Source organism: Candoia aspera, chromosome 3, assembly GCF_035149785.1.
Source record: "Candoia aspera isolate rCanAsp1 chromosome 3, rCanAsp1.hap2, whole genome shotgun sequence".
Lineage (NCBI taxonomy): Eukaryota > Metazoa > Chordata > Lepidosauria > Squamata > Boidae > Candoia > Candoia aspera.
In genome coordinates, this window is record NC_086155.1 from 104,974,678 (window position 1) to 104,991,841 (window position 17,164).

At 37.6% G+C, this 17,164-nt stretch overlaps 1 protein-coding gene across 3 annotated transcripts in view; it reads right to left on the reverse strand.

Annotated features, from left to right (window-relative positions):
* Window positions 1-15,431, reverse strand: part of RALGPS2 (Ral GEF with PH domain and SH3 binding motif 2) — a 76,442-nt gene extending 61,011 nt beyond the window's left edge. For all 3 annotated transcript variants that reach the window (XR_010067599.1, XM_063298478.1, XM_063298477.1), the window contains exons 1-5: window positions 15,301-15,431; window positions 13,059-13,166; window positions 7,414-7,464; window positions 1,773-1,856; window positions 1,119-1,208 (exon numbers count right to left, since the gene is read on the reverse strand). Coding sequence is in view for 2 of the 3 variants with exons in the window: in XM_063298478.1 (XP_063154548.1) it covers window positions 1,119-1,208; window positions 1,773-1,856; window positions 7,414-7,464; window positions 13,059-13,166; window positions 15,301-15,411 (444 nt within the window). In the remaining variant the exon portion in view is untranslated. The remainder of the gene's footprint in view (window positions 1-1,118; window positions 1,209-1,772; window positions 1,857-7,413; window positions 7,465-13,058; window positions 13,167-15,300) is intronic.
* Window positions 15,432-17,164: the final 1,733 nt, after the last annotated feature.

Below are 17,164 nucleotides of genomic sequence, written 5' to 3' on the forward strand. Positions count from 1 at the left end.
AGGGGAGAAGAGAGAGAGTGGGACAAAGCACTGATTGAGAGTGGAACAGAAAGCATCTCTACTAATTCTTCCACAATCATTTCCTCTCCCCTCAGCCCCTTGCCACAACCCACTCTATCACCAGGATCCCCCAAAATATTTGAGGGAATATATTTGGGAGTGTTAGGGTCTGGGCAGGAGAGGGGCATGGGGAAATGTAGATCCTGTTTATGCCCCTCTGCAAACAGATACCTAGATGTAATATTTGTGCGTAACCTAGCTTGGCCTAGGGCAGAATGAACAACAATCACTTCTTTAGGTTAAGAAATCAGCAGCACACTCCTTCCTTATACCTCTTTTAATTAAGGTTAGTATTACTTAAAGTAGAGAAACAAAGTTGGGGAAAAAAATAATACAGAAATGTAGAGTAGAAGCATGAGTCTGCCATAGTCTACCTGCTCACTTAGCTATGGTTCAGATTTTAACATCCTCACCAAATTTATTATTATTATTTATTTATAAACTATCCATGATACCACTAGAAGTTACACATTTCTATTTGGAGAGCTTTGATAACAAAAATACATTGACATAAGAAATGAAATCTAAAAAAAAACCTTCTGCAAATAGAAAATAATTTTAAAATTCCAGCAGAGCAGACAAAATATTATTTTGGTGACTGATCATATATAAAAAGCCCACAAGACATCAATATCAATACATTTTATGAGCAAATTTCAATACTGTTAATGACTTCATCAACAAATACTTGTTGAATGCATTATGTGATCAAGAGAAACTTGCAACCAACAAATTAAGATTTCCATTATTCAAAAGGTAGAAGCCAGAAAGAATTGTGCACTTTTTAACACATACTTATTTACAAATGCGATTAATTTGGGGTTGGTTCAACATATGCACTGTCAGTTTCAGAGGAACAGGTTCAACCTCATTAGCAATATCATAACTTACTACTTCTCTTTCGTACAATAATCAGGAATCACTATCATAAATTGTAATTTCTATAACTGATAACAATAATAATCTTCTCATGTCATAAATAATGGAACCAAAGTTGTAATAGATTTTTGAAATGAAGTTTTAAAGTTCAAAACTGCTCTCAAAAAAGATTTTCTTACCTTAGCAGTTTTAATATAGTGGCTTAGGACTTCAGCTCTTATTTTTAATGTCTGTGCATGAAGAATCTCTCTAACAACCCAAAAACTTACCTGAAAACAAAAGATCTGTATTAAAATATATACAAAAAGGAAGTGGTGGTAGTGCTACTAAAATGTGTAGTATATTTTACCTTATCTTATTGCATCTTACCTGTTTTTGGTACTATATTTTATTGTGGCTGATGCCCAACTTTTTGATATGGTCAACTGACCAATCCATAAAGTTATATTACTATACTAAAATGTGGAATTACTTTAATAATCAGTCAATAATTTTCACATTATAAAATCACTTGAAATATTCTATTTAGCAACAGGGTCACTTAAAAAGATGCGAATTAATCCCTTACTATGAATATTTCAGTCATGTTTCAGTTCAGTTAGCATAGATTCATTCTGTTCATTCAGATGGATAGAGATATATGTTCACTCTGCTTTTTGATATGCAACCTCATCCAGGATGGGGATGTGGGTGGGAGAGAAGAGTACAGAGATACCCGTCTTTAACAAAAAGAAATTTGTTAAAGGCTGCTAAGATTTAGACAAAAGAAATAGATCACATGGTTTTATTAATTGCACATTATTATGACGTATATAGTTAGTCTGGAAACTTACATGGTTGAATCTTCTTGTAAAAGCGACTGCATTTGGTGCTGAACTGTATTTTTCCTTTTTATTCCAACCACAGCTTGACAGTTCCTAGATTAACAATGAAGGAAATAATATAAGTGTATGGATTTCGAAACAAAATGTGATGTTTTTCTTTTATTAATGAAAAAAATGTTATTTACATTTTTCCTAATATTATCAGTAAGGCTGATTTGCTAGATATACAGGTTAATTCTGAGCATGCTTTTTGTTAAAGTACTATGAGTTCTAACATAATTTGAACAATGCCATGTCTTTAGCAATGTGGGAATCTTTGAGTCTGCAGAAGCATAATAACATTTACTTTGCTTCATTTACAATTTTCCATTAAATAGTATTTTTTAAATGGAGATAATTCATTAAGTGTGCAATAGAGAACATGAAATCTGAACTAACTTGTACATCCTTGTTTTTAATATTTAAATATGTCTAACTGTGTAATTTTCCACTATTATTCTCAAGTTATGAAAACCAGAAATAATTGCTATTCTCTAATGTATTCAGCCAATGCATGTTAGTAAATAAGCATTATCATTAGCCTGATTCCTATATAACAGCAAGCCATAACTTGCTGCCTTCTGTATAAACCTTGTCTTCATCTGATCCTCATGAATTTGTTTTTAAAAAAATGGACTTTTCAGTAACAAACTAACTGTGTAAAGGTAGCCCCATTCAGACATTATGTAAACTGGAGTATTTACCCGTAAGAGTTCAGCTCAGTATCATCCCCTATCAATGTCACTGAAATGATGTTGGCTTTCCTGCAGCATTCATGTATTTAGCACAGATGACTGGACAGAAGTGTCTGCACCCCAGCTCATGTGGAACACAATGAAAATTCTCTCCTGTAGACATTTGAGCTGAACACATGAATACCTTCATAGGACTCAACATCACTGGAGCAACACTGAGGCAGGAGTTATCCAGTGTGCTCACCTGATCAGTGCTCCAGATTCATAATGCCTGAATGGTCTAGAGTTTGTCTGCAATCCAGAACTGGAAACACTCTTCAAACTAGGAAGGACAAGATAAAATAAGGAGAGAATGGAGGGGAAATCATGAAGAACTGCAAGAGGAGAGTAAGATCACTGAAAGAAGACAGGAGCTTGTTGAAGAATTATTTATTTTCCAATAGTTAAACATTAAAGTACCATTACTCTTTTAAATAGCCTCTTATTTTTATTACCTACTGTAGGGTAGAGCATGTAACAAAACTTACCTAATGTGAGAAAGTTATCAGGTAAGAGATAACTCTGAAAATCTTGAACTGTCAAAATAAAATTGTTCTGGTATAGTACCTAAATGCTTACAGTACCATTAAGCAAAATAATCTGTTTTTATTCTGGTAAAAGGCAATCATGTACTAGATTTGAGAATCGAAGACTGGATCCCAAAATCAGCAGGAATTCAAAATATGCTAATGTTTTTAGCAATTTTTTTTACTATTTGTCTATGTCTAGAAATCTCCATATTTGATTTTGCAATAACATTTAAGTATCTGTAAATCTGAAAAGAAAATTCTGCCCCTTTTGTCCTCAGAAGATTGAGAGGGAGTTTCTATATGAGAGATTTTGCATTAGATGGACACAGGAGATAAATTCACACAGATTTTTTTTAATGTACTAATATGTCAAGATGGGTAGCTATATAAATCAACTGAATAAATAAACAAATAAATATTCTAAAGAAATAATTTTCATCACTTGCATTGTTTTTCAATAGCTTTCAACAGGGGACTACATTACTTCCTGATTATCTGGATTATTTTGGAAAATAGCTCAATTCAGTATCTCAAACTTCTTAAAAATCAGCAAAATTGCAGAAAGCAAGTTACAAAGTTATATTCACTCATATCAAATAAGGGCATTGCCATAGAGCATTATTTAAAATCCCCAACACAAATATTTTGAAACAATAATCTTTACTTCAGCAGATCTTGCAATGCAGAAAAGAAGCAGGGAACATATGAGCCAATTAGTGTTCTCTCTTCAACTGATCAACAGGATAGTGCAAAACAGCAATTAACAGGGGCTCCTCCACAAGCTGGTCCTAAAGCAAGCAAAAATCCCTTCATCCCCACTGCAGGCAAAAAGGAAATAAAGTTTCTAGCACTTCCCTTCCCAATACACATTCCTAGAATATACTACATGAATTTTGGAGTCTGTAAAAAATGTGAACAGTTGTTATAAACAGACAGCTGCAATATGCCAAGCCGCCATTCCTTGGCTGGTTTTAAAAAAATTAATGCTAATTGTGATTGTGAAAAGACAGCATGCTTGCAATTTTATAATCAGGCATTTCTTCCAGTAGCTGAAACCACTGCTATATGTTGCTGTAGTGGTTTAAGTTGAGGACATGGCAAAATATATTCTAAACAATGCCTACAGGTAGGTACCAGGAACATGAGGCTGAAGACTGTGCCTCTGTGTGTGCAGGTATGTCTGTGTGTGTGTGTGAGAGAGAGACAGAAGCAGACCTGAAGCAATAAAAATCACCTAATGCTCCAGTCCACAGAAAAAGAAAAGAAACTGCTTGCAGCTCCCCCCCAACCCCAATCTACAAGGCAGTGACTCAAAAGAAAGCCAAGTAATGTCTGACACTTTGAAGAGATGGGAGGATTAAAGCTTTCTTCAAGTTCACCCCAAGTTCCCTGCTCTCTTCACTTGGGTTACTATGGGAAACATGACAAAAATCTGTAAGTAGCCAGAACAGCCCAGATCAACCCTGGGTGTCTTGCAAAGTGGAATCAGCATCATTAAGATGGTGTATGTTTTCTTGCCATATGTAGAAAGCAAATAAGCGATTACAGCTTCAAAGGACCTTCTTCGCAGCAAAGTCACCTTTTCAACTTAAGCAGCTATGAACAAAATGCTGCATTGGTAAGCAATTTGTCATCCTTTGTTTTTATAGTATCTATTAAGATGCTCAGTGTTTCTCACCCTACATTAAAAAAATAAACCTCCTGTCAATGTTAACTTCTCTAGTTTGACTTGTTCTTACTTTTCTTAAAAGTATTAATAAAGGTAAACAACCTAGACTGCAAACTTTGTTGCACATGTATCCAAAGAGAATTATGATGTTCTTCAGTTTGCATCACATCCTTTTATATGAAAAGATTGTGAGAAAGTTTGGATTGAAATGTAATTTTTGGGCAAATTCTTATGAGATTTGCCTTCTTCATAAAATGCCCTTACGATCTAAAATTACTTCCTTAGGTCAACACTCAGAAAACTGGCATAAAAGCCTTATATCAGTGATCTTGCCTTCTTTACATCACTAGAGAAATGGGGATAATAAAACATTGGAAAGAAAGTGATTTTACTAATAGATGTTTTTGCATGAATCAGGGTACGGATGTGGTGAAACAAAAATGGTTTGCAAGGATACAAAGGTATGGAGAGGTACATTGAGTGGTGCTGGTTTAAATTAAATTTAGTTAGATTCCCTTTTCCTTTCTCTTATCTCTTGCCTTTTATTTCTTTTTCGTACTACATCTTATTTTTGTGGGGCTCCGCATGATGTTCTTTGCACTGCAAGAGAATAGCATTATGGGTGTGCATGTATTTATATTGTAAAGAATAGCAAATATGATTTACTTGGAAAGGTTCTTTACTATGCTGTCACCCACAATTATTTGTCAATTTTTTTACACTGCCTGACTCTCAACAACTCTCAGCAGTTCGCAGAACAATAAAATAATATAATGATAAAAGCAGAGAACAAAGGATAGCACAAACTGGACAACAATTATTTCTGATCTGAGGACAGCAATCTTCAGAATATTTATTTATTTAGTTAATACATTTATATAACTACCCATCTTGTACCAAACTCTGGGCTGCTCACGACCAAAAAATAAAATAACATCTATCCACAATAAAAAAAATATTAAAACCAAAAGACTGGTACTGTCCTAACAGCCAGGAACCACGCTGAGACAAGGAATAGGTCTCTAGTGTTTATTTACTGCTACATAAGAGAGAATCCTAACAAACTGAAGAAGCATGGGAAAACCCAGACATATAAACCCCAAAGACTAAGGCGGGCCCGATCTGTGTCTCTTTGAATGGCCACCTAATTCCTCAGTACTATGCATGCGCTTTACAGCCTGGATGGGAGCCCCCTGCTCGCCATCCTCACTCATGACAGGTACCTCAGCTAAACTTTCCCATGCAGCCCAAAAGTTCATCTCACCAGGCTCACCCTATCCCAGCCCTTGGGGGAAAAGCCAGGTCTCGAGTGCTTTTCGGAAGGTTAAAAGGGTGGGGGCCTGCCAAACTTCATGGGGAAGGGTATTCCAAAGGGCAGGGGCTGCCACAGAAAAGGCACACTTCCTAGGTCCCGTAAGATGGCAAAATTTGAGGGAAGGGACTAGGAGCATGCCCACCCTATCTAATCTGTTGGACGGGCAAACTTCCTTAGGGAGAGGCAGTCCTGCAAATAACCTGGTCCCTTGCCATATAGGGCTTTAAAGGTAGTAAGCAGCACCTTGAAATGCACCCAGAAGAAAACTGGGAGCCAATGAAACCCGTGCAATAGGTGTGTAATGTGGGTGAACCTAGGGGCACTCATCACTGCACACACCACTGCATTCTGGACCAGTTGTAATTTCCAGGTGGTCTTCAAAGGCAGCCCTATGTAGAGCACATTGCAGTAATCCAAGTGGGAAGTGACCAAGGCATGAGTGACCATGACCTCTCCTCCCAGTCCAGGAAAGGGCGCAATCGGCACACAAGATGAATCCGTGCAAAAACCCCCTTAGCCACAGCTGCCACCTGCTCCTCCAGCAGGAGTTGTGAGTCTAGGAGGCCCCCCAAATTGCACACCAGCTCAGTTTGGAGGAGTGCTGCCCCATCCAGAGTCAAAGATGACATGTCACCCAGGCCTGGGGGGCCAAAGACTCAAAGCAACTCTGTCTTGCCGGGGTTGAGTTGAAGTCAGCTAAAATGATACCTACATGGTATCATGTTAGCTGACTAGCATAATAACTAACCTGGTAGAGCAAATCCCCCTCAGCTTCTGCCCCAAAAGACCTTTCATTCTACATGAAATATATCAAACCTTACAACAAAGAGTACCTACATTGTCATCTAATCACACCCTGCCCCCTTGATCTATTATACATCATGACATGTTGGAAATCATTTCTAATTACGCTGAATTTGGAGCAAGCTCATTGCTCTTAACATTTCTTACTATGTTTAATTTTGAAGTAAACAAAAGGAACTCATGTTTCATTGTGGCAAACTCTTGCACCAATACTTCTGGCCATGTACAAAGGATATTAATGACGTTGCCAAATTAACGCTATAATCATTGCCTATTTAAAATGAATTTCAGGACTGTGTCATCCTAATATTCTCTATGCTTCAGGCCCACCTCCATACAAGCTGTAAGAATATTTGAACAGCAAAAATACATCTAATTATTCCATTACATGTTTTATTTATCTAGCCATTCATATGTCAGTCCTATTAAAGCAAAAGGAAAGCACAACATCCTACACCCATCTATTTAAAAGTTATGAAATATGGAAAACACCATAATAAAACTGGAACCTGTTTTCTGTCAAATTATATAAAGGTTTTTATTTGTATGGAACACTCACCTCTGGTTGAATAGCTTTAAATACAGGAATATCCATGAGTGTTATCTGGCCCTTAAACAAAAGTTATAAGAAAATTAATAATTAAGTTCCTTCAAAGTGCATGTTTCACAACTGGGTTCCTTTTGATTATTCAATGTTAGAACAATTCCTAGCAAAATGACAGCATGCCACCTCTATGCTCCCCTACCTACAGTGAGTCATTATAACTATCACTCTAGGGTAAAGAAGAAATGAGAACAATCCTGAAAAAAAATCAGGAAAGCACTCCTTAATGGAAGAAGCTTAAATGCTTACAACTCAAAAGAGAAAGTATAACTCAATTTCACAATTTGCACAGAGTGATCAGGCAGAATTACTAAGAATTCTAGCTGACCGCAAACAAATGTTCTTGTGGGTTCCTTTAATTTCCACTCACTTTTGCTACCACCTGCTAATAGGACTATTTATAAAGAAATGCAACATGTCACTATACAGTAGTTAGGAATCTTTGCTTGTCATTCCTAATGCAAACTAGACACATAGAGAGGATTTTGTTCTTGCTTTACAAGCTTTGGCTTATGTTATTCCCATTTAAATAGCTGGTGGCAGGATAGAAAGATTTCTCCAAGAGTCAATTCCACCGGGACTGGTTTGTAGAGGAGGAGGTCCTTTAGGAAGACCTAACTGCCAGAGCTTTTATAAGCAATCTGTATATGCCATCTGTTTGTGGCACATTTGTAAGTCAAGGCAGAATCAGGAGTTACCAACAACAGAGTTGCAGTCAAAAGTGGCATATCTGTTTCATTCCCTCATCACTGGTAATTTCAGTAGATACTTAAGTATGTGTTATAAAACAGTATAAATCGTTCTGATTACAAGGAAAATGTGACTGTAGTTTTGCTTTGCCTCATAATACAGTAAAAATGTAATCTACCAAAAAGCAAAATTGACTTTTTTCTACTTGTGAGCTCAACTCCTTTTACAGACATAGAGATGTTCAGACAATTTTTTTGGCAACAGAAAGGAAATGCTTTGCCACTGCCCCTCTTCCAGGATGTTCTTTTTGACTCTAGCATACAAATATAATATTCCTTGCTACTAACTATGCTGAGTTTTTCATTTCAATCAGTTTCCTTTGCCTGTTTTTCAGAACACATGTTTTGTACACATTCTTTATCACATTCAGAATCTTCTAAACATGCCTCGGGTAAGAGTCAACATAAGGATAACAATGGCAATGTAAGGATAACAGAAAACAAATTCCCAAGGTTAATTTAAAAATATGAATACCTAGGCATTGTTTTTAATCAGAGGAGCTCATAAATGAGTTAAATGTTCCCATCAGCTTCCAGCTTTAGCATATTAAAACTAATAAAAAAGAGTTTCAGTAGCATGTTCAGTAGCCTATTATTCCTTGCGAAGCTGAACCACACAGTATTGTGTTGCCTGACTATAACTCCCATTGATCTCTCTTGAAGATGGTAAAACAGGCTTGATATATAAAATAAAGTCATTGCAGTAATGCCTGCAAAGTTTCCAACCATTTTCTTCACAGCCCCTGCATGTGAAAGAACAATAATTCTGTTTTGCATTATTGGAAATTCAAACATACTCTGATCTCCAGTTTTACATATACAAGAGTTACATGCCTAGGCAACAAGACAAGGATTGGTGGAATAGACAGGGTATAGTGCTGCAGGACTTGGAGGGAGGTGGCACATATCTCCTCATCCTTTTCAGTTTCTCTGGTCTTTCTGACCATGGTATCCTTTTGGACCATCTGTGAGGACTGAGAATTGGAGGTACTGTTAAACTTCTTCCTGAATGGGTGACTCCAGTCAATGTTCTTGGGGAAGGAATGGTTGAGCCCTTGTATACCCCAGGGCTTAGCCCTTTCCCCCACTCTGTTCAACAGCTACATGGAATCACGGTGTGTGTGTGTGTCATCTGTCAGTTTGGGGGGTCTGATATCTTCAATCTTGTCATCTTTAGCGCTGGATGGGGTCGCACTGCCCCAGACAGATCCGATGAGTAACTTGGGGGTCCTCTTGGATTCACGACTCCTGCTTGAAGAGCAGGTGGCAGTCGTGGCCAGGAGGGCCTTTGCGCAACTTCGTGTTGTGCGCCAGTTACGCCCTTGCCTGGACCGAGAGGCCCTCCGAACAGTCACTCATGCCCTGGTCATCTCCCATATAGATTACTGTAATGCACTCTACATGGGGCTACCCTTGAAAAATATCCGGAAGCTACAGCTGGTCCAGAATGCGGCCGCGCGGACAATCTTGGGTGCTCCAAGAATTGCACACATAACACCTTTGTTGCGTGAGCTCCACCGGGTCCCCGTTTGCTTCCGGGTCCAATTCAAGGTGTTGGTTATCACCTTTAAAGCCCTGCATGGCATGGGACCAGGATATGAGGGACCGTCTCATCCCTATTACTTCGACCCGCCCCATCAGGTCATGCAGGGAGGGCATGTTATGGGCCCCATCTATAAAAGAATTCCATCTAGCGGGGTCTCGGAAGCGCGCCTTCTCTGCTGTAGCTCCCGCCCTTTGGAACATCCTTCCCCCAGAGGTGAGACAAGCCCCCTCGCTCCCGGACTTCCGCAAAAGTTTAAAGACCTGGTTTTGTGGGCAGGCTTGGAATGGGAGGGTAAATAATTACACCTGGGGATGGCTAGCGCCATGAAGTGATCCGGAGGGACCTACCACACTGAAGGTCTGATTAAGATCTCTTCGCCATGTAGATTTTATTATATTTATATTTTTATTGTATTTTTAATTGTAATGGTTTTATGTTTTAATCTTGTTTTATTGTAAGCCGCCCAGAGTCCCCCCGTTGGGGAGAGATCGGCAGTGAATAAATTTATTAAATAAATAAATAAGCAAGCAAGCTGATCATGCCCAGCTTTACATCTTTATCTCATGTGTGGAAGGGATGCAACAGAAGTCCTGATCTGATGTGTGGAGGCTTTGAGGGACTGGACAGCAGGGAAAAGACAGACTGAATCCCAACAAGATGGGGCTATTGCTGGTACAGAAACACTGTTTTTGTGGAGGTTCCATTTATTTTCTAGATGAGGCTGCACTTATCCTGAAAGGGGTGGTGCACACTCTTTTTTTTTTCCCCTGAACTCATGGCTTCTGCCAGAACAGCAGGTGGAACGTGTAGCTAGGAGAACTTTCAGGCAACATCAACAGGTCTACCAGTTGTGCCTGTACCTAGGCCAGGAGGCACTTAACATAATGATTCATGCCCTTGTCAGTTAGATCACTGCAATGTGGTCTATATGGTGCTGCCCCAGGGGGGACCCAGAAACTGGCAGGGAATGCAACTGCCTGCGTGCTGATCGGTGCTAACCAATTCAGCAGAGTAACACTTCAGAAGCTTCATTGGTTGCCAGTGAGCTTTTGGGCCCAATTCAAACAGTTTGTTATTATCTATAAAGCTGCTTATGCCTTGGGCCTTGTTATCTTAGGGACCACCTTCTCCAAGTAAAATTTGCTGCACAATGCGGTTTATCTGAGATAGGATATTGCAGGTGCCCACCTCTAGAGAGATTTGGGGGTGGAACCCAGAAAATGGCTTTCTCACTGTCAGCTTCCTCATTTTGAAACAGCTTGTCCTGTGAAGTTAGCCATCACCTTTTTATCTTTTAGGAAGTTGATAATAACAGTCCTCTTTTGTAGATACCATGTTAGTTTAGGGAGATTTTACACGGGGAAAAATAGGTATTATTTTCTAAGGATTAATACTGGATTGTTTTAATGAATGTTTTAATGTGTACATGTTATGGACTGCCTAGAATTGTATAGAAATAGAAAAAGTATTTTTAAAATCTCTAAAATTTTAGAGTTGAAATAAATTACAGAATCCCTACTATAAAATGCATCCTTTATATAATTAATTACTGGTTTTGCAACTGACATTCATTTTTATTTTCACTTATTAGATTTACATCCTGCCTTTATACTGAACAGCTCAAGGTGGTGTACATAATGCTCCTGCCTCCCATTTTCCCCACAGTAACCACCCTGTGTTGTGGCTTGGGCTGAGAAAAGGTGACTGGCCCAGAATTACCAATCTGGCTTTTGTGCATAATGGAGGACTGGAACTCAGGGTCTCCTGGTTTCTAATCCAGCCCTTAATTACTACACCAAACAGACTCTCCATTCATATGTTAATATATTTCAAAATAATGTTTATATTTTCACTTGGTGTTTTCAATTTTACAAGATACTCACTGTGTGTCCAAAACCTCATCAGGAATTAGCTTTGCTGAATATCCATTTTAAGAATGGAGTTGTGAAGGGCTTCACCTCACATAACCAAATCTGATCAAGAACAGTTCCTTTTGGCACATACTCCTTTTATTTCTAGGTAACTAATGCAGAAGGCCAGGCTAAGCTCCTGTTGATGACGCTTAACCTATGCTCTGAATGCTTTAGACATTGTTCTGAGAAGAAATCACTACATAGTGTTCATAAATGAATGGAGACAACTATTAACATATTTAATATGTTGAGGTATACCCAATTTAAGGTGCAAAATTCTGTAATTAGGAAATTAAATTCTCACATGCATTTGCTATACCTTATTAGACAACTTTGTCCAAAGTCTTTTTCTTACCTGTCTTATTTATATAATGGGATAAGAGATAATTCTCACTGCCATCTTCCTGAAATCTTCTAAAGCATAGAGCCACTTTGCAAAGCACAGTATGAAAATATCATAAACCTTAATTTGTTGCAATTATATCCATTTTTTAGCATGGGGAGAAGGCTAGGACTATTCCCACAATATACATTGAGTCAAAGTAAGGGATATGGCTTTCACACTTCAGCTACTTGGGAAAAATTATGAAATGTTTTTCTGTCATAACTGTGCTTGATTAAATATTGGTGATCACTTTTCCAATAAGCCCTTAAAAGCAAGAATTTTCTGTAGTAAAAGACTAAAAAAAGGAAGCTTGACATACTGTACTTCAAAAAACAATCTCTAAAGGCCACAAGATCTTTATTTCCCTTTTCACACAGGTAAAAGCATAATATTATTTAAATACAAATATAGTTGCAACAAATAATGAACAAGACCAGTCATAGTGGCAGAACACTAGGATTAATATATATTTTGCCCAATTCTTAACATAGCAAAAACTAGACAAGAATTGCTAGCATCCAGGCTAACACAAAAGGATTTCCCACTCCATTCAGAATGCTCTTTGAATCTCAAAAGTACTTTTGGAGAAGGATGGTGATGGGAAATCCTACTCTACAAGGAACATTCTGCTCATGTAAGTCTGGATACAAGACATTTTCCTGTATATACTGTTGGTATCCTCATAGTAGATAACAAGAAAACCTCTTTTTAGATTTGACTTGAAAGTCTACATTAAATTTAACCCTAACCCTAACAAATATTAATAGTCAATCCTGATAGAGGACAGAACTGATAAAGACAGAAAATGTTTGTTCCATATACAGTACTCCCAACAGATTCTCCTAACACACTGTATAGGAGACTTCTATAGGATTCTGTATTCCTCTTATACAGAGTATCCCCCAAGTCCTCTCCTAACTCTCTTGAAGAAAAACAGAAACACAAACACTACAATTTACCAAAAGTAGGACGAAAAGACTATTAGATTAGGAATATTAAATACTTACAGCATATTCCTCAGGTGTAACTTTCAGAACATCAAAAACTACTGCATCAAAGCTTTTCTTCAATTCAGTAGAACCTTTGTCACTTAATGACTCCGAGCTGCTACTCTTCTGTCCAAGCAGAAATAAGTTATCTCAGTACAAAGACGTTTTTTAAAGAACTTCCTAAGTGGTTTTTAAGAAAGATTGCTTGCATATCATTGTATCAATTAAGTGGCAAATGAAAATTTGTCTAGAAAAAAATTAACTTTTGGTCCCTGAAAGAGATACCAAGAACCAGCATATGTATAGACTAAGATACTAGACAATGATCAGAAACCTAGATTTAAGTTCACATTAAGCTAGAGAAGCTAATCTGACAATTTTGGGTCAGTCATTATTTTTCAAATCATTCTACTTCACACCATTGTTGGTATGAACATAACACTGAAAAAAGAAATGCTGATGATACCCAATTAAAATTTTCAACCTCAGGCTAGCCAAGTGAGGCTGTCAAGGTTGTCCCAGTGCCTGGAGGCTGTGTGAGTTTGGATGGGGAGGAACCATCTTCAACTCAATCTTACCAAGACAGAGTGACTGTGGGTATTTGGGCCACCCAGATCTGGGGATATTCCATCTCTGACCTTGGATGGGGTTGTAGTTCTCCTTTCAAGGTTGGTGTGCTATCTGGGGGGTGTTCCTGGACTTGCAACTCCTGCTTATAGAGCAGAGCAGGAGTCAGCTCTGGAAGGCCAGGAAGGCCTTTGTACATCACTATCTGGTGCACCAGTTGTACCCTTTCCTAAATCCGGGGGCCCTTCAGACAGTCACTCATGCCCTAGTCACCTCATGGCTTCACCACTGCAATGCACTGTATATGGGACAGCCCTTGAAGACTACCTGGAACCTTCAAATGGTCCAGACTGTGTTGGTGTGAGCAGTAATGGGCATGCCTTTGTATGCCCATGTAACACTTCTGCGTCACAAACTGGTAGCCAGTTTGCTTCCAGATGTGATTCAAGGTGTCGGACATTACCTATAAAGTCCTACATGGCATAGGACCTAGTCACTTGAGGGACTGCCTGTCTCCCATAGTATCTGCCCAGCTGATTTTATCTTGCAGGGTTGGTGCATTCTGGGTTCCTTTGATTAAACAATGTAATCTATCGGGACCCTGGAAGTGCATCTTCTCTGTAGCAGCATCTGTCTTCTGACGTGAGATTCCCTCCAAGATCAGGATGGTCCCCACTCTGTTGTTTAGAAGAGCTGTGAAGACCTGGCTCTTCACCCAGGCCTTTGTCAAGGGAAAGTGTGACCCCTTGCTTCATTCCATCTGGTCTGTCATTCTTGCCATCTTTTATCAGTATAATTATAATTTCTTTGTTTGAGTGTTGTGAGCTGCCCAGAGTCATTGGGAATAGGGCAGCATATAAGTTTAATAAATTACTTATTAAATTTAAAAAATACTAAAGATGTCACCTTGAAAGGTAGAATTGAATTCCAGTTGTACAGAAATGTAAAATGCATTTTTAAAAATGAAGTCAGATACCAGTGGAAATAAACCATGGAAACCTTTTGAAGTCTCTATTTCTTGTGTCAACCTAATCAAAATATATTATATAAGCCTTATACAAGAGTCATGTTCTCTTCTCCCTTTCCCCCCACTCACACACATATATTGCATATTCAACTTGCATAAAGAATCAATTAATAACAGTACTCCATTTTGATAGATGCTATTAACATGCAGACACAGTATTGATGGAATCACTATCCCCTGATTGTTGAGACAGCTTTCCTATTACTGATCACTCCTTTACATTTTTTGCTACTCTTGATCAGCAATGGTCACATTATTTCACCCAAATACTATCTGATAACTTATAAGTAACTTGGAATTTGTCAAATAAAAATGTTTCAAATGGGATCAAACTACATTTTTAGTCATGTAATTTTCATTTTATTATGTACACACCTACCCCCCCAAAACAGCAAAAGGTACATTCAGAAGACATGAGTCTCCTAGTTACAAAAAATAATATAGTCATCATTTTAAATACAATAAAATGACCATATTGTCCTGGTCCTGTTTGTTTACACACTTTATACTGTAAATGGTATATGAAAATTCTCCAGCACAGAGGAATTATCTGCATACTATAATATTTAAACTTTCCCCCCTTCTGTAGCGCATTATATGTGACCATTATGCACTTACTCTGTTGTTATTTAAGTTAACACAAGACATTCTTTATTTTCTCCTTACCTCTGAAGCAGTAGCAACAATATTAACATTACTGGTCTGTCCGTTCATTAGCTCCATACTGTTCGCACCATTGGTCTTCTGCCCTACATTTGCAGAAGTGGCCTTATTCATTCACATTCATCCAAGTTATCATTCCTTAAAAAAAGAAAACTAAAGTTAGGAATGCATAAACCATGAAAGTCTCAAAGTCTCACAATACAGCTCAACATACTCTTGTTAACTGCAAAATTACAAAAGAATCTAATTTAAGGCAAAATACAGTGAAATTAAAATTTTATATTATGCAAAATTACTGTGATACCAATTACAATTCAGTTAATTCTTTGGAAACTTTAATATCACAACAAGCAACAGCAAATTCAAACTAACAGTACATTACTTTGATGACCATCTGAGTCCAGTATACAAGAAAAATACTGGGCATTTAGTTGGTGCTATTCGTATAAATGCTAATCTATTTGATTCTTCTATATTTGATTTTTATACTATTTCAGAGAGATTTATATGCTTGTTGTATTGATGTTTCTGAGTATTTATTTTAAAATAGTTACTGTTTTTGGGCTAGAAGCCATCTAGAATTAGAATCACTGCAGAAGTATAAAAGATCACATGGGATATACATCTTGGGACACAGACAGTGCTCTGATAAATTTAGCTTGCATCACTTCCATTGACCTATAGCATGGGTAGGGACTGAACCAGGAACCATAAAGTAGTTGAGCCAGAGATTTAGCTGTGAATACTTTAAAAGCTGCAGACATACATTCTCCATCTTTAGGATGAAAAAAAAAATTAAAATGGCCAAAACTCTTCTTTGAGCTTGGGCACTCGATGACCCAGTGTCTAGAAGATTACACCTAGGTGATCAAAACTGACAGGCCCATCTTGAAACCTATGTTCCCTAGATCACCAAGCTTCAGATCAATCTATTAAACTATTAAGCATAGAATCTATTCTTGCCTCATCCATTTTCTGGGTATAACAGCAGAATGTAATTAATCCATAACAAATAATTCAGGGACTAAATATAGGAAGGTTAACAAAACATATTGCACATCAAGTTGTTTCCCTTCATTCTACTTTATTTTAAATATCCTGCTGCTTTGTACTTTAGCTTTATAAATGTTTTAAATTGCAATCTATTTTTTATTTTAAGCTGTGAAAAAAAGGTACAGACATAAGGTATTCACTTAGCTAAAGGAGAATGACTTGGCTCAAAAAATGCATCTCAAATGTGTTTTGAAAAAGCTTTACCTAAAGAAAGCCTGCCACACTGATCAAACTTTGGAGACAGAAAGCATGTGTTTAAGTATTCCCTAAAAGCAAGGTATGTAAGTTTCTTGTTTCTGACATTCATACAGTGATGGGAAAAAAATGTACTGCAAATACTAAGGCTGACCAATATTGCAATGATACTTTAAACTGAAGTTCTGTGTAGAAGATCTGGACCCCTAAAGACTACTACTTTATATTAACGCATTGCAATTCTGCTTTTCACACTTTGATTCTAGTACATAAATTTGATTCAGAAGAAAATCTATTAGGTCCTTTTCAGTAAGATTCTTATCTTTCTGTTCTTTTCAGCTCTCCACAATTGTTGATCCGTTCTCTGAATTTAACAACTTGAATGCCAAAATGAAACTGGTTTCCAATGTCTGCTTTTTGATATTTTTGAAATGGTTTCACTGAGCTTCTACAGTATATGATGCTGGGCAAGTTCTAGAACTTGAACTGAACTCTTATTTTATGCTATAATTCTAGGTTACTTGTTTTGCAATAACAAGTTTTTATTAAAATAATGTATGCATTCCACTCATGCTTTCAAATGTTATTTGGTTATTAATTTTGAGAATACCAGTTGTGC